A 25,197-nucleotide genomic window follows, 5' to 3' on the forward strand; every position below is an offset into this window, starting at 1 on the left:
CAACAAGATAAGATTAATAGTTAACGAACTTGGTAACAATGTAATTGGAGTGACGGTAGTGACCGGTAAAAATATTGGAGATATAGTGTACATTCCAAGAATGAACTTGATCCCTTCAAATTCAGGATTACCATTTAAGTTTCAACGAAGACAATTTCCATTAACAGTATGCTTTGTAATGACCATTAACAAGAGTTAGGGTCAATCATTATCACATGTAGGACTTTACTTGTCAAAATCAGTGTTCACTCATGGACAACTTTATGTTGCTTTGTTAAGAGTTAACAGTCGCAGTGGCCTCAGGGTTTTAATTCTGGACGAAGACGACAATCCAAAGTCATCAACAATAAATGTCGTGTTCAAAGAAGTTTTTAATAATATTTAGATAAGAATAATATTATTTTCATTAGCATGTTATGATTTATATTTTTGTACAAATATTTACTGTAAATATAACTAAATTATCTATAACTCAATTTTTAGATTTGAGATGAAATGTGTAACAGAGAGCACAACATCATATGCCAATTGCTTTTTTAATGAAGTTAGTAAGATATTAGGTTGTCGATAAATTTTTATTAGCCTTTTAATATAAAGTTTAGTATAAAATTGATATGCTATTATTACAGTTATATATGTTCTTATTTTTTCGTGTCTTCCTCCTTATGATTTAAGAATATTATAGAGTTTAAACTCTTTTATTTACATTTTACTTTAAATAAAGATAAAACAGCGTTATATAATGACGATAATAGTGTTATACTAAATTTAAAAAATTTATGACTATAAAATATTATTTTTGATTTAACATGTCAAATTTAAATATAAGTTTGTGCATCACATAAATTTAATACTAGTACAATTATATATTAAAAATAAATTAAATTACATATATTTATACAAAAATACATTAGTGAGTGATTTTAGTAACTGATTTTAGTAACTATAAAAAAATTTTGCGCTGAGATTCAGATCGCGAACGTGCGTTGGTACGATGCGTACCAAGATTTCGCAGCTTATGCGTAGCCATCTCCCCTTACGCACCCCCTGACCGAATCCCCTAACCTTGCGAGCCCCGACTCTCTCACCCGATCTTCTCATTCAAACAACAAACGCAGCAGCTACTCCCCTCTCTCTCAAACATCACCTTCGTCGCCATCGCCTCCGGCCTTCACCCACCGCCGATCACTTCACCGGCGAGCATTCCCCTCTCTTCCCTCTTCTTCTTCTTCTCTTCTTCTCCTTCCCCTTCGAGCTCATCATCCTCTCCTCACGCTTCTGTTTTTCTTCTTCTTCCTCAACCACCACCTTCGCCAGCCACCACCATCGCCGAACCATCCTCCTCCTCCTCCTCCTCCTTCTTCTTCTTCTTCTTCGAACCAGCACCACACCGAGCTCTCTCTCTCTCTCTCTCTCTCCCTCTCTCCTTCCCTCTTTCTTCCCCTCCTTCCCTGTTCGCCGCCGGCCACCCAGCGCCGTGGCGACTTCCTTCTTCTTTTTCTTCCTCCCACTCTGCCATGTCCCTGTCTCAAACTTTCTGAAACAGAACACGCTTAACAGCCCCTATTTCCCCGTTTCCGGCGAGCTTCCCAACTTCCGGGCAACCAACGTCCGCCGTCTCTAGCTTTGGCAACAACACAGTGCCATTGCAATCCTCCCCCATTCTCTGTTCCCTCTGTTTTTGGATCATCATTCAAGGTTTTTCTTCAAACTCTCTTTAATTTCTGTTAGTTAATTTTAATTTGCTGAGTTAAAGTTATTAAGTAATTAGTAGACCTTAGTTAAAGTTAATTTTCAGTTTTAGTGGATTTAGGTTGTTAAGAAAGGTTAGATTTTTGTGATATGTTGCTGGAAAGTGTTGGAAATTGACTGAATTGATGGATATTGCTGCTGATTTTGTGTTGTATATGCTGAATTTGTATGAATTTATGTTAAAAGAATGTTTTTTCGCTGAAAATTGGGTTGAATGGCGTTAACTTGAATTTGGGTTGTCAATTACTACTTGGTTGCATTGATTTTGCATATTTGATATTTGTGCATGCCAAGTGTTTGTAAATTGCCTCTAGAAGCGTTTTTAGATTTTTAAATTACATGTTGTAGTTACCATGCGATTTGAATTGATGATTCATGTTTAGGCAATTGATTAAGAATGATGCATTTTGTTACTTGGTGATGCTTGTTCATATTGATTATTAATTTCGTTATCAAGTTTGTGCATTTATGTAGACATACTAGAACCTAAATTGTTTGAATGTTTGTACTTCACATAGTTTAGGTAATTTACTTGGCATATTGCATTGAAATTGTGAAGTTAGATTGTGAGCTTGCCTATTAACATCTTTTTGAAAGCTTTCCAAGTTATATTGAATCATGCTTGCTATGTACTTGATTTCAACTAATATCTTTCTTTTCCTAAGTTATATAGCACCCATGTTTCTACACTTTATGTTAAGTAGGTGTTACAAACAAATTTGAAATTGTTTTATTGATTGGTGTGTGAGTTCAATATTTTATTTTGCTCAATGAGTTTACTCGTACAACAAATCAATTTCCATTCATCGTTCCACTTCACAATTACTCGATATCATGCCTAAGTGTCTTTATGCTTCTCATTACTTGTTTGTTTGCTCTTGAGTGTCTTTATGCTTCTCGTTACTTGTTTGTTTGCTCTTGACTTGCAAGTATTCTTTAAAGCATCTTAGGCACACTAAAATGAGTGAATTAAATGCTTACTTTATATATTTGTGACATATAGCTTTCGATTGACTGCAGGCTGCTGCTCTCAACGACCATCGTGCCATGACGGAGAAGGCAGCGCCTCCACCGTCGAAGCCGCTAACACCTCAGGAATGGGAAACCCTAATCGAGGACTTCCAATTCAGTGGCGGAGAAAGAAGGCAGAACAAGTGGAGCTCTCTCCCTTCGCTCTTCGATCTCCTCCTCAACTCGGTCCTCCGCAAGGACTTCCCTCTCTCCGTCAAGTTCCAGCTCCTTGTATTCCTCGACGAGTTCTCCGATTCATTCTTTACTCCTGACGACGACCACGCACACCAACTCGACCGTGTAATTGACGCGCTCCGCACCGTTGTCCAATCCCAGATCGACGGCGTTTACATAACCACCTCGTTCAGAGAACAGTTCATGATCTCTGTTACCTCGATCGTTGTTTGCGTCACTGAGAAGAAGCTTCAATTACACGTTCAACAAATTGTAAGTTTGGTTGAGCTGTTGTTAACGGTCATCAACCGGCCGAATTTCGGGTCGGATCGTCAAACCCGATCCATCGCATGCGAGTGCTTGCGCGAATTGGAGCGTTCCAACCCGTGCCTTCTCTCCGACGTCGTTGGCCACTTGTGGAGCTTGTGCCAGAACGAACGAACACATGCTTCGCAAGGTTATATCTTGCTATTAACCATGGCTATTCATAACATTGTTGTTAAGCAATTGCATGTTTCTGTTGTGAATTCTTCCATTCCTATGGTCCCATTCAATGCGCCACAATGTGTGTTGAGTGATTCCGGGGTGGCTTATGGTGGTAATTTGAACCTGAAGGAGTTGAGGAAGGCTTTGGCGTTTTTGCTTGAGTGGCCACAGATTTTGACACCTTGTGGGATGATGGAGTTCATGGCGATGGTGATTCCTGTGGCTGCCGCATTGGAAATGCAACCTTCAATGCTGAAGGTGCAGTTTTTCGGGTTGATTTATTCCTATAACCCTGTTCTGTGCCATGTTATTTTGATGATGTATTTGCGTTTCTTGGATGCTTTTGCTGGCCAAGAATGGGAGCTTTCACAAAGGCTCTTGTTGATTTCAAGAGAATCACAGCATTACTTGGTTTTTCGGCTGCTGGCTGTGCAGTGGTTTTTGGGTTTCAATCAGCTTATTTTTAGTAGAAGTTGTCAGAAGACTAAGTCTATGATCAAGGCTTGCTCAAGTTTTTACCCTGCTTTATTTGATCCACTGGCTTTGAAGGCCTTGAAGCTCGACCTTCTTGTGTTTTGCTCGGTGTGTGTTGAGGTACTTAGAATGAAAGAAGATCGGGATGCTGAGTTAGTTGATTCAGTGAAGCTGCTTGAAGATGGTCTCATATGTGTATCATCTTTCAAATGGTTGCCTCCCAGTAGCACTGAAATTGCCATTGCGTTCCGTACTTTCCATAAGTTTCTAATTGGTGCATCAACTCATTCAAACAATGATCCTTCTACCACAAGAAATCTGTTGGAGTCTATGATATTTCATACCATAGAGGTATAGTTTTCAATGCTAGAATCTTTTTATTTGTTTATTTATTTTATTTTTGTATGTTTGCAGTGTTTCTATTTTAGATTTTGCATTCTCACAATGGATTTGCTCCTTGTAATATAGAGAATTTTTGTCATAGGCGTCTCAGATGTCAAGTTTCCCTTTCTTGTCCCTTATATGTCAGTAACTAAAGTTATCAGATTCCATGGTTAAAAATTTATGGCAAGTTGATATTTGCTTGTGCCTTTCATCATTGCCATGTCTCTAGGCATGATGGATTCAAGTTTCTTTTTTCAGGGGATGCTCGTGAACATGATGTTGGAGAGTCGGAGAGTGGTTCCTGTTGTTGTGGCATTTGTTGACCGTTTACTCTTTTGTAAGAAACATTCTTGGTTGGCTGAGCGCTTACTTCAGAAATTTGATGAGCACTTGCTTCCAAAAGTGAAAATGGATTATAAGTTGGTTTACTGCTTCCCTATATTTGATAGAATTGCTGAAAATCAAACAATACCTCCATGTGGATTGTTAGATCTTCTCGCAAACTTCATCATTTTCCTTGTGGAGAGACATGGCCCAAATACTGGGTTAAAATCTTGGTCACAGGGAAGCAGAGTTCTTGGAATTTGTCGAACTATGATGATGCACCACCATAGTTCTAGATTGTTCCTTAGACTATCTCATCTGCTTGCTTTTACTTGCCTCCATTTTCCTGATTTGGAAGTTCGTGATAGTTCAAGGTATTGCATTTGGGTTGCTTCTTTTGATATAATCTTTCTTTTTATTATTATTATTTCCTTCACCTTTATTGAACTAAATAATGCCTGGCCATTCTGATATGGGGCATTTTGCAGGATCTATTTGCGTATGCTAGTCTGCATTCCCGGGAAGAAGCTCAGAGACATCCTGACCCTTGGGAACACGATCCATGGGATTTCACCATCTTCACACCCATCCTCGTTTTTCAACGTTCAGTCTCCTCGATCTACTCAGAAACTCAAGACAATTAAAAACTTATCCACATGCATTCATCTTGATCGTGTCACCCCATTGCTTGTTAAACAATTTTGGTCTCTATCATTATCAAATTTAGTTGTAAATAACAGCAAACCTGTGTATCTTGAGAGCATCACGGACCTTGAAACCCCTGTTGAGGACAAGGAATGTTCCGAGAACTCCAGTACAGAGATCACTCATGAAACCAGAAAACTGGATCAACCACAAGCGCCGCTCCGTGTGATGGATTCTAAAGTTGCAGAAATTTTGAATATATTAAGGAAGCACTTTTCCTCTATACCTGACTTCAGATATATGCCAGGACTCAAAGTTAGAATATCATGTAGATTAAGATTCGAGTCTAATACTTTCAATCGCTTATTGGGAATTGATAGCACCACCACATCCTTGGATGATATGGATGCACTTCCTGCTATATATGCTACTGTGCTGAATTTCTCCTCTTCTGCACCGTATGGACCAATTCCATCATGCCACATACCATTCCTTCTTGGTGAACCTCACAGCAATGATGATTCATCTCAAAATGCATCCTTAAGTATTGTTCCTGTTGGGAGTGATTTCAGAGAAGAAAAATATAGAACTACAGTTATCATCGAATTGGAGCCTAGGGAACCAACACCAGGTATCGTTGATGTTCACATTGAAACGAATGCAGAAAATGGTCAAATCATCCAAGGTCCACTTCAGGGAATCACAGTAGGCATAGAAGATATGTTTCTAAAGGCTATTGTCCCATCCGACATCCCAGAAGCCGTGATACCTCGATACAACTTTGACTTGTTCACTGCTTTGTGGGAGGCATGTGGCTCATCCTCCAACACTGGCAGGGAAACTTTTCAATTAAAAGGCCGCAATGGGATTGCTGCCATCAGTGGAACTCAATCTGTCAAGCTTCTCGATGTTCCTGCAACCTCCTTGATCCGTGCAACCGAGCACCATCTGGCACCCTTTGTCATAGGTGTGAGGGGGGAGCCACTGATTGAAGCTCTATGGGAAAGGAGAATCATCCAGGACATCATATGGGAGGATGATTCCCGTGATGCTACATCAGTCGCTAATCTTGAGGCAGGTCCACTTCGCCTTACTTACAATGATCAAGAGTATGAGAAGGGAGTTACTAGCAATGGCAGAAGAAGATACTTGGGCTGTTTTCTTGTGCTGATATTTCTTCCACCAAGGTTCCATCTTCTTTTCCAAATGGAAGTTGGTGATGTTTCAACTTTAGTTCGTATCCGTACAGATCACTGGCCTAGCTTAGCCTACATCGATGATTATTTAGAAGCTTTATATCTCTCATAAAAGACGTCTCTCTGCCAAAGGGTCACACTTGCATTTTGTTGAACCCCTTTCTGTATTTTCGATGTGGAGGAGGGTAAATTTTTTTGTATCCCATAATAAATAGTGTACATACCTCGAGTTAAGTCCTTTTTTGCATGTTATCATGCTCATGCATTCACTTTGTTGTTAATTCAAGGAGTAAACAACCAAAATGTCCCTCAATTATTAATTCTCTGTTACCTTCAAGCTGGCGTTTGGTAACCAAAATGTTTAAACATTTCCGAAAACACTAAGGTGAGAATGTATTGCATGCTTCTTACTTACCAGGATTTAAGAAAATGTCTAAGATGCAACAAGGTGATCCAATGGTTACATTTGGATCATGAAAGAATGACATTCATCAAGATTCAATCTACACTATTGGATCACCTTACTGTATAATGTACCAAGTTGGGGTATATCATAATGTTGTCCATAAATAAATAAATTTATCTTAAATAATTGAAGCAATTTTTAATGTGAGCAAGTCTAACAGGGGAGTTTTATACTTGTACAGAGTAAATTACTTCTTTGATCAGTGGAAGCTTAATTAATTTTTGGTGTGAGGAATGCTGCCAAGGTAATTTGATATTTCCATCCTTATTCTTTAATATATATTGGTCTCTAATTATGATTTATAAATGAAATTTTCCATCCTTCCAAGGAATGATCACGGCCAGAATTTCCATTCATGATTTCATAGAGATAGAGTTTCAACATCAGCAAAATCTTCATGACCACAAGGTACTTCAGCCTAGTTTTTTTTTTTTTTTGTCTTAAATTCAATTTGATCCGATCATTTCCAATATTTCTTTTTCAAAGAAAACTTGTTTTACTTTAAAAATATTACTTAACATGATCTTCTTAAATAATATAAATACAATAACCAATATAAAAAAATGAAAAATTCTAGAAGACCAACAAAATTTATTGTTTTTGGCCAACAGTTAGTCATCCATGTTTAAAAGTATGGACTAAAAGTATGTTGTTGGATTACTAAAGTAAAAGAATTGGGTTGATGGCTAAAAATGATGACAAAAAACAATAAATTCTGCTGGTCCTCTAGCATTTCTCAAAAGAAATATGACAATCTATCAAATAATAAAAATAAGGGTGAGTGAATAGTTGAAAGTCTAAAATTTATTATATCAAGTGTTACTCACATGTTATAATCATATTTATAATTCATAAATATAAACTTTTTTTTTGAACAAAAAAACTACAATCTTAATTAGTCTTGACGATTGATTCTTTAGTTTTGTTTTGTGCTCAATATGACTGAATAGTTAAAAGTCTAAATTAAGAATAATTTATTTTAAAAAATATATTTTGATGAGTCAACCCAACGAACTTCATAGATTTTTTTAAAACCTATGATCTGATCATTTTAACTAATAGGCTTTATAGAAAATCTAAGCTTAGTCTGTTTAATAAAATAAACTAAGTCAAATTGAGCCTAAAACGAGCTGAGCTACGAGCTCCCGTCGGTAGTCCGGCCCACTTCTAACCCTATCCTTGATTCTATATACATAATAAGTGTAACATATGTTTGATAAAAAAAAAGTAACATATGTGTCTCAATTTTAGTGGTTACAGCTTCCTTGCAAAGTGGTCCATGTGGATGCCATGTTCTTTATCTTGCTGCTTCTATTGTTCTTTCTGATAATGTCTCTCTTTTTCCGTCTAGAATAGGCTAGAATAGATTACTTTAATTTATGAATTTTCACGTTGAATAAATTCCATTATACCAACTATATAAGTCTATAAGCTTACCATCATTATCAACCGAAGCCGTGTTAAGAAACAAAGATAAACCCCACATTTAATCATAAGTAAATTAAATCAGAGCTCAATAGTTCTTCAATAAGGAAAATAACAAGAACAAATATATTGGTTTGGAAAGCATAAAGAGAATTATGTTTTTGAAAAAATGAGCAGCAGAGGCAGAAAGCAAAAGGAAACAGAGGATAAAAAAGGAAACAAGAAACAATGAAATGAGGATTCAGAAAGCAACAACACCAACACTTTGATGTGTATAAATGGATGATAGAGACAGCCACAGTATAGTTCTCAATTTCCAAATGCAAACGCCAAACCTTCGCTTCTTCCTTTCCCAAACACGACACTTTGTTCTTCAGAATTGAAAGGAAAAAATGGTAGCTGATGGCAAGTCCAAACCTGTGATCTCCTTTGCTGGAACCTTCACCAGCAGTGCTTTCTCTGCATGCTTTGCTGAGGTCTTTCTCTCTTCTTCATCTCTCTCCCGAGTTAAATGTATAACAAGTCTTGAAGTATGAAATTATCTAACACATCCAAGCATTGGTCTTTGGTTGGTGCTATGATATATATGATGATCATGTGAGAAAAAAAAAAAACCGAAAAGGAATTTCCATAAGAGTGTCCTTTTGAGTTTGCATCAATTTTGCATACAACTTTCTCTTTTTATTTGTCTTTTTCTATTGTGAAACCTCTAATACCATGTCATGATACTGCTTGAGACAAAAGCTTAAGTTGATAAGAGGAAGAGAGGAAGAGTAACATTGATACTCCTGTTTTGTGTTAAAAATACCATTTATGATGGTAGAACTGGAAACTGGGTGATTATTAAGTGTTTTATATTATGTTAACTAAGAATTCAGCATTATGTAGGAATGTGTGTGAAACTAGTTAACGGTCTTGATCCTTAGATTGATTTTAGAATGTGTTTTCCGTCTTCTGTTTGCATCCTGCTTTGTTTGTAAGTATTCTGTTCTGGCCATATTTGAAATTTGAGTAAAGTGACAATTATCTTTTGCATCCTTAGATTGATTTTAGAACGTGTCCTATTGCTGCCACATGAGCATGGAAATAATGTAATTTTGGATAATGAAATATTCATTATCTTTTGAGTTTCCATATAACATTAATCAATTGTTCTTTGTTTACTATGAATTCTACCAAAACAGAAGTTTCACTCCAAAAATTATTATCTACATGATAATCTTTCATAAATAAACACGTCACGGTAGTTAACGGTACATATAAGCACCATCCTTAAGTTTTACGTAATGAATTGATAGAAAGACATAAGGTGTCCATCGTTTGCTATCTTGGATGAAATAGGTGTGCACTATTCCCTTGGACACTGCCCAAGTTAGGCTTCAGCTTCAAAAACAAGCTTTGGGTGCCAATGCACTCACGACGCCTAATTATAAGGGTATGATGGGAACTGTTGCGACCATTGCTAGGGAAGAAGGTCTTGCAGCACTCTGAAGGGCATTGTGCCGGGGATACATCATCAATGCTTGTATGGAGGTTTAAGAATTGGGTTGTATGATCCTGTGAGTTTCACATCTCATCTCCATAACTAGCTTGTGTTATGATTTGCTATGTTATATGATGATGGTGTGAATAACATTTTTCAAAACAGGTTAAGACTTTATATGTCGGAAAGGATCATGTCGGAGATGTTCGATTGCGCAAAAAAATTCTTGTTGCGCTAACAACGCGGTAAGGCCAAATGCTGAACGTTGTTGGGGTCATAAAATCACTTGTTCTAAAAGTTTAAGTTGATAGAATGATATAAATCGTTACAACTACTTGTTTTTTTCATTTCTATATCAAACTACATGGATTGTTGTCTTTTCTCTGCTAGCAGGAACTTGTGCCATTCATTTCTAGCATAGACTCAATGCAAACAACACTAATAATGAGTTCTTTCTATTTGTACTACCATCCAATAGGTGATGTGGCAATTGCAGTGGCGAATCCAACAGATATTGTTGAAGTTAGACTTCAAGCAGAAGGAAAATTGCCTCCTGGTGTGCCAAGGCGTTACTCGGGATCTTTAAATGCATATTCTACAATTGTGAAACAGGTATATGAATTCAACTTGCATGTTTATTAAAGAGATAGTGAATTTTAGTTTATTTTAGTTCTGATTATTTCTGTCTAAACTGGTATCTATCTATCAATAGGAAGGAATTGCAGCCCTTTGGACTGGTCTTGGCCCCAATATAGCCAGAAATGCTATTATCAATGCTGCTGAATTGGCCAGCAATGATCAAGTGAAATAGGTTATATAGAAGTTAATGGAGTTTATCATTTTGGAGCAAGCATATTTTTTTTCTTCCTTTCTTTAGATAACCTTTTTTCTTTCCAAAATGCAGACTATTTTGAAATTGCCAGGCTTCTCTGACAATGTTGTAACTCATCTCCTTTCTGGTCTAGGGGGAGGGTGTTTTGCTGTTTGTATTGGCTCTCCAGTTGATGTGGTAATTTTTCAGTGTTCATGCATAGTATCTATAGTTAAAATGGGAAACATAAAGCTTCTGTCCTTGAATATGTAGTTGTGTGTAAAGTAATTGATTTACATAACCCAAAAAAAAAAAAAATAATAATAATAATTGATTTACAATTTGATTATGAATTATGAATTTATTCTGCTTACCTGAGATGGACTAAGATTCAAAATAGATATTATTAAACAAATAATGTTTAATAATAATTTTGTTTCAACATTTCTAAGACTCGATTTGGTAAAGATTTTTAGACGTGTTTAACCTCTCTTTATATTTAGTAAATAAAAATTTACGTGTTTGTTCTTTAGCTTCGAAAAGTTAAGTATGCTTTATTCAAACCTAATTTGTGCTTTTTAAAGTTAAGAAGTTTAATATAACGTTATATATTAATAAATATCTACCCTTATTCTTACTCCTTATTAGAGTGATATCTATCGAAGTCATTTAAATGTCAAAAGCAATTTTACCAACTACAATTTTTGCAGCTTGTGCTACTGAACAATACTATTTCAACTTTTTGGAAAACTATCTTTAAGAAACTAGTTTTAATAAACCAATTTTCACAAATTTACCCAGTGGGGACTAAGTCTTTTTGTAGTCCATTTGGTAGAAATAAATTACAAAATTTTCCTTGTTACTCTGCTGCCATGTTTGTCATGTGAGCTTCTTATGTGTGCAGTTTTGTAGTTTTTCCTCCCCGCTGATAGTGTGTTATTCTATCTTCCTCATATATGCAGGTTAAGTCAAGAATGATGGGAGATTCTAGTTACAAAAGCACCCTTGATTGTTTCCTCAAGACATTGAAGAACGATGTATGTTTCCTTTCTGAAGTTTCCATTTTGCTCTTCTATGAACAACTTGGCATCTTTTTGTGGTGCTCACAAGCTCACAAGGAAATACACTGTCAAAAGTTTGTTTTATCAGAACTAATTGATAATGGAATTTGGAATCTAATGTTTTCTAGGGACCTTTTGCCTTTTATAAAGTCTTCATCCCAAATTTTGGACGGCTAGGATCTTGGAACGTAATCATGTTTCTAACCTTAGAACAGGTAAGTTAACACTTCCTTTATTTTTGTTTCGTGTCTCCTAAGTCCTAATGAGTAGTTTACTACTATAGCCTTCTTGTTTTTGATACTAGAAATTGGAAAATCTCATATATGCCATTGTTATGCATTGGGATTATCAATTTTTTGTGGAGTCAAACTTATATGTCATTCTTGAATCCTCTTCATTTCTTCTCGTCACAGACAAAGAAGATCGTTGGACGTTTAGAGTCAACCTGAACACAACCAATTTACATGGAGGATTTTCCAAGGAAACTGTTTGTGACTGCCAAATGCAATGGAGGTTATTGAAAATAGAGGGTCATCTCTATATTTTGCTACCCATGATGCGGTTAAACAAGAAGATATATGGAGAGAGATAATAGTTATTAGAAGGGAAACAAGTAAAACCAAAAAAAAAAGGAAAACTCATGTAGTTTGTTTAGGGTATGAAGTTGTTAATTAAAAATTATTAGATAAAAATTTAATCAAATATGTTAAATTCTCTAATAGTTTTTAACTATTAATTCTAAATTAGATTAAGACCCGCGCTAAATTAATGATAATATAAAATATATTTTAATAAGTATTATATTATTTAAAAATTAATTAAAATATACAAATTAATATAAAATTTGATGTATTTTTTATTTAAAAATATTTTATAATATAAAAATTTTTTATATTGAAGTTGTACAAAGTTATATCTTTATTTGTTTTTATTTTTATATTTGTTTTAATTAACGGATTTAGTCTTTTTATGTGGTGGTTGTTCTTTTTTTATTTATTTTATTCAGTTGTTGATAGACTTGTTTCTTTTTTTCTTATGTTCTTGTGTAGAGATGTTTTTTCAAAATTGTTAATTTGTATATATTTTTTATTGTCTTTTTTGTTCCATCTTTGTATGTATGTTCTTTATTTAAAGATGTGCTTTGGATTTGTTTACTTTTTTTACTCCTTAATGTCTTGATTAGTATGTTATCTAAATCTGATGATATTAGTGTTGGTGAAGGTGGTTCTTATGATCAATAAAAAATATAAATGATGTTTTAAATAAATAAAATTGTTGTAGTATTACCTTGTTAGATTTGTTGTAATACGGGTTGAGTTTTACTATTTTTTGTTGAAATAAATATCTTAATAACGGTGTATTGTTGTCTTTTTTCAACTTAAAATCATATATTTTGACTTCTAATATAAGTGTGAGGTCGTATAAATCTTTTAGAATATATACCTATTTTGGTTCTCAAAAAATTTTGTATTTGAATCCTCTAAATTTTGAATTTTACTTTACAGAGTAAAGTTTGATCTCTCACCCTTAAATAGTTTCTCTCTCATATTTTATCTTGGTCCCACCTATGAAATAAATGGTGAGAAATCAAATTTTACTCTCTAAAGTGAAATTCAAAATTTAGAGGATTCAAATCCAAAAATTTTAGACTGGATACTTTAGTCTCCACTAAAATTAATTACTCGATTGGTCCCTAACAATTAACTTCGTCAGTCACTTAGGTCCTTTACTCCATTAATTTTAACGGAGGACAAAATAGTCCCTGACAACTCTAACATGGGACAAAATGGTCCATGATCTCCTCTGTTCGGAAACGACACTGATCTCTTCCAATTTTCATCATATATCGCATAACACTAACAGTCTAACACTGTAACTTCAAACTATACAATGCACACTCTATAAATTTAATGTTCATAAGAAAAAAATTCTTCACGGGTTGAGTTACTGATGTGGTTTGTAATTTTAAAAAGATTGAATACTAGAGATAGATTATGTAAGTTTAAGATTGTACCAGAAGCGGAATCCTTTTGTGTCTTATGTAAGGATAGATTAGAGATGGTACATCACTTGTTTTTTTCATGTGATCGTATATGGAAGTTGTGGGGATCAATCTTGGTGGATTGGAGTGTGATTTGGGTTTGGCCAGGAACCACCAAAAAATGCTTTGAGGTGTGGATGGATAGAAGGATGAAGAAAGATATGAAGGAAGTGTGGATGGTGTTATTTTTTTTCTATAATATGGTGCACATGGAGATGTAGAAATAACATTGTCTTTAATAATGGAGTGTTGGTATTAGAAAAGTTAAAGGAGGAAGTTGTAGAATGCACAAATTGATGGTGTCAAGATTGACAATATAGGAGTAATTGATGTACTTATGAGTGCAAATATCAAGTCTAAGGTGAATAAGAAGACATATGAAGTTGATCTTTGATGCATGATTTACTGATCTATGAAAAAGGCCAATAATTCTGCAGATTAAAAGTTGGTAGGAAAATGATCATGGTTTGATGTTATATAACTGATCAGGTTCATCTTGAAGTGTCTTTAGATGAGCTAAAATAATTATATTCTTTTGCTCCCTGATTGCTGTTTTATGCTAGTTTTTATGTTTTCTTTGTAGTTATTGCTTTGTTTTTGTTACTATTTTTTGGAACTATGCCCACTTTGTTTGGAATTGGGTGGAGATGTAATTTGCATATGATGTCGAAGGAGAATCTTCTCATGATGTCCTAATGTCCAACAATCTATATTACTTGCCGGAGAGTGGAGAAAGGCGTACCCTTAGAGTAGTTGTGGAACTTGGTCTTGAGGATGCCGTGGACTATGTCGGGGTTAGAGGTGATGTTATCAAAGATGTGGAAGTGGATGCTTTTGATGGATGAAGTGCAGAGGAGGTGATGTACCAATCACAAAAATTTGGAAGGTGTGTGGTCCATGACATGTTGAGGTAGGTGCGACACGTGTGAAAATTACACCATGGCTTAATCTTGGAGCTAAAGAGGAGGAAGGAAAAGATGAAAAAGAAGACTGTGAAGGTGAAGAAGGAGAGTATGAATGTTAGGGTTACGCAAGATATGATAAAAATTGGGGAAGAACAATGTCGTTTTCGAATAAAGGGATCAGGGATCATTTTGTTCCTTGTTAGAGTTGTCAGGGATAATTTTGTCCCATGTTAGAGTTTTCAGGGACCATTTTGTCTTCCGTTAGAGTTGACGGAGCCAAGGACCTAAGATAGCGTTTGATAGAAAGATGGAGACTGAAAGACTGAAACTGAGAGACAGAGACTAAGAGACAGAAACTAAAATAAATTTTAATATTTTGTTTGGTGCAAAGTGAAAGACAGAAATTGAAATAAGAATAAAATTCTAATATAATTTAGACAAAGGATAAAGTTAGAATTAATTAATTGAAATGAGAGTATTTTAGGTATAAAATGTTATTAAAGTTTCCGTCACTGTCTATAAAAATTTCAGTCCCTTGTGTCCCTACTTTTTGGAGGTACTGAAATATTGAAATTTTAGGGACAAAGACAGAAATTTTAGTACCAGTGTCTGAGCCAACAAACATGATATTGTGTCTCAGTTTTCCAGTCTCTGTCCCAGTACCTCTAAACAAACGCTACCTAAGTGACTAACGGAATTAATTGTTAGGGACCAATCGAATAATTAATTTTAGTTAGAGACTAAAATGTCTAGTTTGAAATTCTTTGAGGACCAAAATGGGTATATACTCAATTTTTCAATTGGATGATGTTTTAGTGTCATTGGTGACTTAGAGTGTAATTAAATTTGAGGTAGTTGTGCTTAATAATTTTTTTATTTTTTATTAAATAGCACAAAAGTTATTTACCACTTTGATTTGTAACTTTGAGTAAAGTATCGTTTTTATTCCCAACGTTTGGGGTAAGTCCCAAAATTATTTCTAACGTTTCAATCGTCCTATTTAAGTTTCTAACGTTTCAAAATTGACTAAATATTATCCTGCCGTTAGGGATCCGTTAACAGAATTGACGACGGGACAAAATTGAGACGATTTTGAAACGTTAGGGACATAAATAGGACGTAAACGTTAGGGACAAAAACGATACATAAAAATAAATTTTAATTTAATTTTATCTTTCAATAATATTAATTATTTACTATACATAGTATTTAATTATTTTTAATTACATCTAAATAAATTACACTTAATCAGATTACTTTCACTTTAAATAAATTTATTTTTTTATAATTTTAAAGAATTTTGATACATTAGAGACAAAAGGTATAATTTATATTTTATTGTATATATATTATTTTTTTACAAGTTTATATACTAGTCATTCTACAAATATTTTATGATAATTAAAAATCTTTAAGAGTAAAATTATAAAAAAATAATTTATTTAAAATGAAAATAATATGATTAAATGTAATTTACTTAGATGTGATTAAAAAAATAATTGAATACTATGTATAGTAAAAAATTGATATTATTGAAGAATAAAATTAAAATTTATTTTTATGTATCATTTTTGTTCCCAACATTTTCGTCATATTTAAGTCCTTAACGTTTCAAAATCGTCTTAATTTTGTCTCACCGTCAATTCTGTTAACGGATCCCTAACGGTAGGACAACATTAAGTCAGTTTTGAAACGTTAGGTACTTAAATAGGACGATTGAAACGTTAGAGATAACTTTAAGACTTACCCCAAATGTTGGGGACAAAAACGATACTTTAGTCGAGTTTTAATTTAATTTTGAATATGTAATAATTATTTAGTAATTTATAATTTGATGAAATTTTTTATGATAAGTATAATTTGATAAAATATGATAGAATGTTTTATAATTTGAATCTGTAATAATTTTTTATGTTGTAGTACAAAATTTTATTTTTCGTATTTTTTGTAGATTTTTCTTTGACATTTACACGTTTTTTTTCTCCTACTTTATACAAATTTTCAATGACATCTATAATAGTAAGAAGAATAGAATTTTTTATAATTTGAATTTATAGTAATTTTTTATGTTGTAGTACGAAAACTTTATTTTTCGTATTTTTTGTAGATTTTTTATCTTTATTTGTTTTTCTTTTCTTAGTGCATACAGTTTTCAATGATATTTATAATAATAAAAATAAAAATTTTTAAAATATTTATTGTGTATATATAATAATATATATTAAATAAGTTATTTTTAATAAGAACAATTTAAATAGCATAAAATAAAAATAACTATTAATATTTTTTAAAATTCACTCTGATCCAGTGATGCAAACTTCAAATAGTATTAGAAAATGGTCAAAATTGATTCTTTAATTTAAATAGCATATTAAAATAAGTATAATCATAAGAATCTTAAATATAATTATATGTAAAGTATTATAAAAACTTAAAAAAATTATAAATAATAAAAGTAATAAGAGTTTATTTTGTAAATTTGTTTTAAAAATATAATAAATATTTTTATTTTGTAATCTAATAGAATTATTTCTAAGTAGAGAGGATCTCTTTAAGGTACTTGTTGCAAATTGGTTGATGTTTGCGATCAGTGTATCACGATTGAAGTTCATCTTGAAGATGTGGTTTGGAGGTATTAGTGGTATTTATGGTAGTCCATAGCATAATACAAGAGGTCTTTTTTGGGATTACCTGGTAGTTCAGTCATCGACTTTTCAAGAGCCTTGAATTGTTCTCGGTGATTTTAATGAAGTTTTTTTCTCTCATAAAGCTAAGGGTTGCCATTTTTCAAGTAGCCATGCTAATCAGTTTGCTAATTCTTTAAGAGATAGTGCTCTATTTGACTTGAAGACTATTGGGAGACGTTTTTCTTGGTATATGAGAGTAAAAAACAATATTGAGGTGGCGAAACAGTTTGACCGGATTTATATTAGTGGTGGATGATTATCTCTTTTTCCTAAGGCCTATGCAAAAATTTTGAATAGACTGCAGTTTGATCACTGTCCTATTTTAGTGCGCTATGAAGGGCACCCACAACGAAAAGGAACAGACCCTTTCATTTTATGGTGGCTTGGGTTACTCATCCTGGTTACGGAGATATTGTGAAACAACCTTGGTGGTCTGGCTTTAAAGGGGTGCAAGGCAAGCTTTCGAAGGTGCAGAAAAATTCTCTTGAATTTAATTCTACAGTATTTGGTAACATCTTTTGTTAGAAAATATGAATTAGAGCGACAAATTAATTATCTTCAGAAGCGTTTGGAAGAAAGGAAAGATTTTTTCATGTATCAAAAGGAGCAACAATTGATTGAGAATTATAATAACACTCTTGTGCAAGAGGAACTTCTTTGATTTTAAAAATCCAGAAAATAGTGGGTGAAATTCGGGGATAGAAATACCAGCTTCTTCCATGCTCAGACCCTTGTGCGGCAAAAGATAAATAAGATTCATGGTCTCTTTCTCAAAGATGACGTGTGGGAGACGAACCTTGAGATTTTTAGCCGGGAAGTTGAATCCTTCTATAAGATCTTATTCTGTCAGGTGGAGGATGTTGATTTAGGGTGTTTGGATGAAGTTCCACTTCCTTCTTTGAATGAGAAAGCCTGCTGTAATCTTACTGCGCCTGTGACAATGGAAGAAATTAAGGCAGCTGTTTATAGCATGAATTCCTTTAAGGCTCCAAGTTTGGATGTATTCCAAGCTTATTTCTTCAAGGAATATTGAGAGATTATTGGTTTTGATGTTTGAAATATGGTTAGAGAAGCTTTTTTTGGAGGTACTATTGATTCGAAGATGATGGAGACTCTTCTGGTTCTAATTCTCAAGGTAGATTCACCGGTATCTCTGAAGGTATTTAGACTTATCAGTCTTTGTAATGTAGTCTACAAGGTCATCACTAAAGTCCTGGTCAACGGACTCTACCCTTATCTTACGGATATTGTTGGCCCTCTCCAAGGGGATTTATTCCAGGAAGGGTAGTACCAAACAACATCATTATAGCGCATGAGGTTATTTATTTTATGAAAAAGACTAAGTCGAAGAAATGAACTCTGACGTTTAATATTGATTTGGAGAAAGCTTATGAAAAATTTGATTAGAGGTTTTTAAAATAGACCCTCATGAAATTTGGTTTTCCTATTCCTATAGTCAACCTGATTATGAGCTATGCCACTTCATTCTCATTGTCTATTCTCTGGAATGGTGATAGATTGGACAGTTTTATTCCTAGTCAAGGTCTTCGACAAGGAGATTATATGTCTCCATATCTTTTCGGGTTGTGTATGGAGAGACTGTCCTACTTGATTAACCATCAAGTTGATATAGGGCAGTGGAAGCCGGTTGCTATTTTTAGAGGGGGCCCGAGAATATCCTATTTAATGTTCATCAATGATTTGCTTCTCTTCTGTAAAGCGGAAAAAAGACAAGTTCAAAATGTGATGGCAGCATTGGAGAGTTTCTGTAAAGCTTCTGGGATGAAAATTAATGTGGAGAAGTATAAAGCGTTGTGTTCTCGTAATGTTTCCGCGAAAAGGAAAGAAATCTTTACCGGGGTGTCCTCCATCAGATTCGTCCAGAATTTGGACAACTATCTCGGGATTACTCTTTGTCATTCTAAGGTGACTCGAGCATCTTTCAACGAGGTTCTATAAGATCTAGGGAAGGCTAGCCAGCTAGAAAGGACGATTACTCAGCAAGGCGGAAAGACTCTATTTGATCAATTCGGTAGTGGCTACTATTCCTACTTACCCTATGCAAGTCTCTCTCTTCCCCAAAGGTATAACAAACTCTATTAGCATCTATAATGAGAAATTTTCTCTGGAAAGGTCAAACTAATGGTCAGGGGCTAAATCTTGCTAGCTAAAAGGTGTTGATCACCCTAAAAAAATTTGGTAGTCTAGAAATTAGAGATCCATTTTGTGCTAATATTGCTTTTTTGGAGAAGCTAGTTTGAGAACTCTTTTATTATCCTCACAAGTTTTGAGTTCAACTGTTGGCAGATAAATATTGTTTTTCTCTAGGTGACAATTTTAACTGTTCTACGGATAACGAATCTTATGTTTGGAGGAGCCTGTGTAAAATTTGGGATATGTTGAAGGATGGTTTTGATTGATACATTAGGAATTTGGATTAGAATTTTTGGTTTTCTAAATGGAGAAAAGAGGGGCATCTTTGTAATGAGATGGATTATATTCATATTTTTTATTCGAATCTCCAAATTTTAGATCTTTGGTCGGTTGGAGAGTGACACCTTGAGAATGTTTATTCTCTTCTTCACTAGTTTTTGTACGACAACATTCTCTCCTACAACCCAGATGTGCAAGCGAGTCCAGTTGTAGGCTGGACTTGATCCGGAGGGAGGCTAAGGTTTATGATGCTCGCAATGGCTACTTATGGCTTTACAATAAGATGTTTGGATGGGAGGAGAGAGAAAATTGACTTTGGCTTTGACGTCAGTTTGTTTCGAAAAAGATCAAATTTTTTGTTTGGCTTTGTATGCGAGGGGCACTGCCCACTGCTATTTTTTTTTTCAGGAGAGGCCTGTCACCTTCAGATAGTTGCCTTAGTTGCTTGACTTGCCAGAAAATAGTTTCTCAGTGTATTTGGGATTGCCCAAAAACTCAGCTTGTTTAGCAGTTTTTGGAGATTTTCTGTCATGTTCTGAATTTGAAGAATTGGTTCTTGTCTCATAGCAAAGAGCATCTTTTTAGATTTTTTTTCTGGTTTTTGGTAGATTTGGGGAGTTAGGAATAATGAGATTTTTAATCATCCTAACCTTGGACTCCATTTAAAGTGGCTCGTATGACTTAACCATGAGAAGGAGTTTCGGAATATTTTTGAACTGCAATGAGTTACTATTCCTTCTACGATTAGTTGCTCTTGGGTTTCCTCTTAATGGGTACTTTCAAGATCAATTGTGATGCTAGTTATTCAGGTTTTGATTATCGGATTGGTTTTACCTGTGTTAGCAGAGACTGGAATAGAAATTGACAACGAGACTGTTTAGGAACAATTGAAAGCTACAATATTCTTCAAAAAGAGTTGTTTGCTATTTGGAGAGGATTTCTTCTAGCTCGGGACTTGGAGCAAAGAAATGTGATTTGCGAAACAGATTGTCTAGAGGATTTCAATCTTGTTACCAATTCTCATGATAATGCTGGTTGTGTCGATCTTTTGGTATTTAAAATCAGAGATATCATGACTTGGAAGTGGTGCGTTGATTTTCTCTTGATTTTGAGAGATGTAAATACAATGGCAGCCACCATGGAAAAGACGGCGATGAGATCGCATTCTCAGCATGTAGAGCTTCCAGTGCCTTGGAATGAGTTTGAGAAGAGTATTCAGCAAAACTGTCCTGCGTCTTCTTAGTCCTTTAGGACTTTATTTTCCTTTTCTGTTTGGTTGTTTTTTACTTTCCTGTTACTAAAAAAAAGTCTTATGTATGATATATAAGTAGGTCAAATAAGATGAAATTAAATATTTTGTAATTTAAAATTTATTATGATAATATTATTATTATGACACTTTTAATATAGATGTTTATTACATTTAGTTAATGTTTTATATTTCCATTGAATAATATGTTCTAAATTAATTATTTAATTATGCATGGGAGTAATGGTTTTAATTTTTTTTAATATTTTACTAAAAGTTGATTAGTTAATTTCTAAGATTTGGTCAAATAATCAAAATTGATAACGTGGCATCATTAGAGGAAGAAACATGGCTTAATTTTAATATACAAAAAATTGATATCAACTTTTATATAATAAGAATAGATAGATGATTGTGTGTTGTTTCAATGTTATTGGTTTATAATTTTTTTTCCTTTTTTTGTTTGTGAATAAATAAAGGGGCAAAGCTCAAACTCAAAATAAAAGAGCACGGTTATAAAATTAGTTACTTATGACCCAAAAAAAAAACTAGTTACTTTAGTTAATTTGGATTAGTCTAGTAATTAACTTATTAATCTGCTTAAACAAGTGTCAGAGATTTAAATTTTGTCTTGTACATATAGCAATCTATCTAAATAGAGTTGATTCGCGACAGATTAATTTTTGATCTGTCGGACTAGAAGATATTGCAAAAAAAAAAAAAAGACTAGTTACTTTTCAATTCTCACATACCAAAATAATTTACAAATTCATCTACATTTGCTATTATTATTTTATTAATCATCTACGTGCGCATGATTTTCTACATGTAATAATACAAAAAACAAAGAGAGAGACAGAGAGCATGTGAATGTGATTCTGGCTCCAACTATATTACATGTTAATAATGGCAAGTGACAAATTTTGATCTGGCAACCACATCTACACTTTTCTTGGTTTATCTAATAAGAAGAGAAAATACTCTTTGGAGTTACATGCACCAATCTAGCAAAAATGTTCCGACATTATGTACCAAACAAAAATTTCCCATCAATGAAGATGGAAAATGCAAAAATGAAAAGAAATAAAAAAGATAAACAAAAAAGTGGGAAAAAGACCACCACAATCCTCGGAACCCACAATCAAAATCTCACATTGGAAGGGTGAATAAAATTCTTTTATCACAATGAATTTTGAAGGAACAAACTCAGCTCAGTTTTTGCTTCTCTAAAATATAATGTTGGACTCTGCTGACATAATCCTCACTGATTTTCACATACAATTGGCACAATTTTCTGTAGCACTTCAAGACATGTCTATCTATGTTATCTTCATATCTTTCATAGAGTGTTGGTACTGTAAGAACAATAAAGAGACCTGAAACATAGCAAAATGACCACCTTGATTATTACTTTTCACATCAAGTGTTAACAAAAATTAGATAACACACATTTATCAAAGCTTAAGGTGTCAAGTTCAACTTCAAGCGGTTCATTTGCATACTTAGGAAAGTTTAGGGGCTACTTTGTGCATTTTTAAAATTTTGGAGCCAAAGTGAAGACGATGCAAAGTTTAGGGATGTAAATTGCAATTAACCTTTTAATGTTTTTGTATAAAAAAAAGGCAGCCCAATGCACAAGCATCCTGCATTAACGCAGAGTCGTAGGATCCGAAGAAAAGCCACACCCAAAGAGTATAATGTACGTAGCCTAACCTAATAAGTACATCAGTGGCTGTTGCCACGGCTTGAACCCGTAACCTTAAGGTCAAAGAATTAGTGGCAGTAAAATTTTCTAAAACACGCAAGAAAGTATTTCTCCTAAAGTGTAATTTTGATGAAATGATGTTTCAGAGGGACTTACTTGTATATGCCAGGGTAAGGAAATCAGTCAAGCCACCAACAAAAGAAATTAACCAGAGGCATGAAGCTACTTTCAGGAACAGCCTTGAGTTCTTTCCCAGAGCAATATCTTGAGAAACCGAAAACACATCGTTAACTCTAATTCGGATGAAAGTTGCTACTTCATTCACCATTTCTTCTGATAAATGCAAATGTGGTAGAGGTGGTGCAGGTCTGCCAAAAGAAAAGTAGCATCTCTTTAAGCATTTTTATTTTTATACATTTTGGTGATGGAACAAGAAAATTAAAAGAAGGTACAAGGAACAAACAATTCCGGCAGAAACTGGGCATATAACACCAATTTAGACTTTGAAATGGCTGTCAATTTAGCATATTTCATCAAACCAACTCATTTGAATTGATTGAATTCACTTTATTTGGCCCAGCAGGGCAGCAGGACTATAGATTCAAATGAAGAATCATTTGCTCCAACAGACTGATGAATGGTGTTATTTGAACATCTGGTGTTTATGGGACACAAACAAGATCTAAGGGTAGAAACAAGACTTCAATTGAAGTGGAGACCATATTAAAATTGAAATGGTAAACCAGGTGTTGGCATGGAGTAAATACTTATAGAAGTTGAAAAAATATTTTCCTAACAGACATTATTATCAACACTGATAACTAGGCTTCAATTTCACAGTTGCAATGGCCATAGGTTAATGTAGCAGCACCCATCAATATAATCCAGCATCCACAGCATAGCAACAATTTTAAAGGGGAGAATAGCATTCTTTTACAGAAGTCTCTTCTTAGGGTTAGAAGTTAGAACTTAGACCTTGCTAGTGCCACTGCGTATAATGAACTTAATTTTTATTTTTAGAAAAAAGAAAAGAAACTTCAGGGCAACACTATTGTTAATGGTTATCAAGAATAATACTTGATTTCAACGGACAAGATGAATTCTTCAATATCATCAAACTACGGCGTCCGATAATTTATTGATAGTATCTGTGAAAAGTGAAAACTCTATTCCATTTGACATTTTCTTTAGCATTGATCTCCTGTAAGACTTGTGAAAAGTACTACAAAGACAGGAATAACATTAATAATTCTAGATCAGAAGAAATGACCTGAATTAAAACCAATGATCTATATATACTATATATACTTCAACATTCCAACACATTCAAGTTTGAAACAACACACAAAAAGAATTTGAATACTAGAAAGAGTCACTGATGCTATGTGGCACAGTACAGAGTTCAACTCCCACAGACATTGAGAGTTTGTTCTATTGATTGTTTTTGATGAGTTCTTTTTCAGTATTATGAGTGATATCATTCTCCACTCTCTTCTATCGTTGAGTAAGTAATAAACTATATCTAACAAAAATGATAAGAAAGAATATTCAAGTCAAGTTACTATATATTCTAAGAAATAGTACCTGTTAAGAATTGCTGCTGATTTGGCCCAAAGGAAAAGAATGACAATGAGGAGAAGAAGAACATTGGAAACAAGTGACAAAAGAGTATAACCAGATTTTTCAAACACAATCCAAGCAGCTAGTGTGACTAACAATATTCCCACAGTAATATTCTTCTGTCTCCACAGTATCAAATCTGCAACTGCAATAAATAAAGCAATGCCATTGATTCAATAACATAGATTCAAGGTCAATGATGTCAATTCACTTTCTTTCCTTTTGGCTTTCTCACTGGAAAAGCAAATGATATCACCACACCCCATAGTCCCACTATCAAAGAGTACTAAATGAACATAAACAAGACCAAATTGTGATATTGAATTAAGATACTAATTGAGTATAATGAATCAAAGAAATGACAATAAAGTTAAGAAATAAAAAAAATAGAAAAAAAAAACTAAGAAAATTGTTCTGAGCATACCAAGACCAGCTCCAAGGATCTCATGAAGAGTTCTTTCCCTATTGAACAACCGATCAGATGAACCCATTTTGGGGATAAACCGAAGAGAAAGGAAAGAAATTGAACCCAGATAAGGGTGTGTGACACCAAAAAGCAAAGAGCGTTGGGATGATGATCCTCAGAAAAAGAAAGAAAGAAAGAAAGAAAGAGAGGAAGGAAAAGCAGTGAAACTATGCTGGTATAGTTTAATTGTTTCTTACTCATAATTATTTATTATAATTTTATTAAATTGTGGAAGTGGTCCCTGAAGTATGCAAGAATTGTAAGGATGGGTCGTTTGAAAGCTGGGGCTGGATGTCTAATCTTCCAGCCTAAAAGTGTTGTTAGTTGCATTGTTTGCTTTTTCAGACTGTTTTGCCAACCATAACACAAACACAAGAGCCCTCCACTCTTTCCTTATGG

General features: G+C 34.0%; 2 protein-coding genes and 1 pseudogene across 4 annotated transcripts; 2 read left to right on the top strand and 1 right to left on the bottom strand.

Annotated features, from left to right (window-relative positions):
• The first annotated feature begins 975 nt into the window (after positions 1–975).
• Positions 976–8,658, top strand: LOC112749382 (uncharacterized). 3 transcript variants are annotated; one of them, XR_011873536.1, is made up of 7 exons: positions 976–1,698; positions 2,773–4,248; positions 4,540–4,979; positions 5,094–6,631; positions 7,094–7,156; positions 7,257–7,320; positions 8,515–8,658. XR_011873536.1 is itself a non-coding variant. In XM_025797641.3 (4 exons), the coding sequence occupies exons 2-4, from the start codon at positions 2,800–2,802 to the stop codon at positions 6,556–6,558; spliced, it is 3,354 nt and encodes a 1,117-aa protein (XP_025653426.1). In that variant the 5' UTR covers positions 976–1,698; positions 2,773–2,799; the 3' UTR covers positions 6,559–6,680. The 3 variants fall into 3 exon arrangements, 1 of the variants encoding a protein (XP_025653426.1); XR_011873537.1 differs by lacking the exons at positions 7,094–7,156; positions 7,257–7,320; positions 8,515–8,658 and adding an exon at positions 6,734–6,759; XM_025797641.3 differs by lacking the exons at positions 7,094–7,156; positions 7,257–7,320; positions 8,515–8,658 and having other exon boundaries at positions 5,094–6,680.
• A 40-nt stretch (positions 8,659–8,698) lies between these two features.
• On the top strand, positions 8,699–12,411 carry LOC112749393 (mitochondrial uncoupling protein 1-like; annotated as a pseudogene).
• A 9,463-nt stretch (positions 12,412–21,874) lies between these two features.
• On the bottom strand, positions 21,875–24,982 carry LOC112749404 (reticulon-like protein B12). The gene is made up of 4 exons (XM_025797659.3): positions 24,757–24,982; positions 24,297–24,477; positions 22,869–23,080; positions 21,875–22,383 (listed from the first exon to the last, which is right to left on the bottom strand). The coding sequence occupies exons 1-4, from the start codon at positions 24,821–24,823 to the stop codon at positions 22,214–22,216; spliced, it is 630 nt and encodes a 209-aa protein (XP_025653444.1). The 5' UTR covers positions 24,824–24,982; the 3' UTR covers positions 21,875–22,213.
• Positions 24,983–25,197: the final 215 nt, after the last annotated feature.

The sequence above is a fragment of the Arachis hypogaea genome, chromosome 2, assembly GCF_003086295.3.
Source record: "Arachis hypogaea cultivar Tifrunner chromosome 2, arahy.Tifrunner.gnm2.J5K5, whole genome shotgun sequence".
Taxonomy (NCBI): Eukaryota; Viridiplantae; Streptophyta; class Magnoliopsida; order Fabales; family Fabaceae; genus Arachis; species Arachis hypogaea.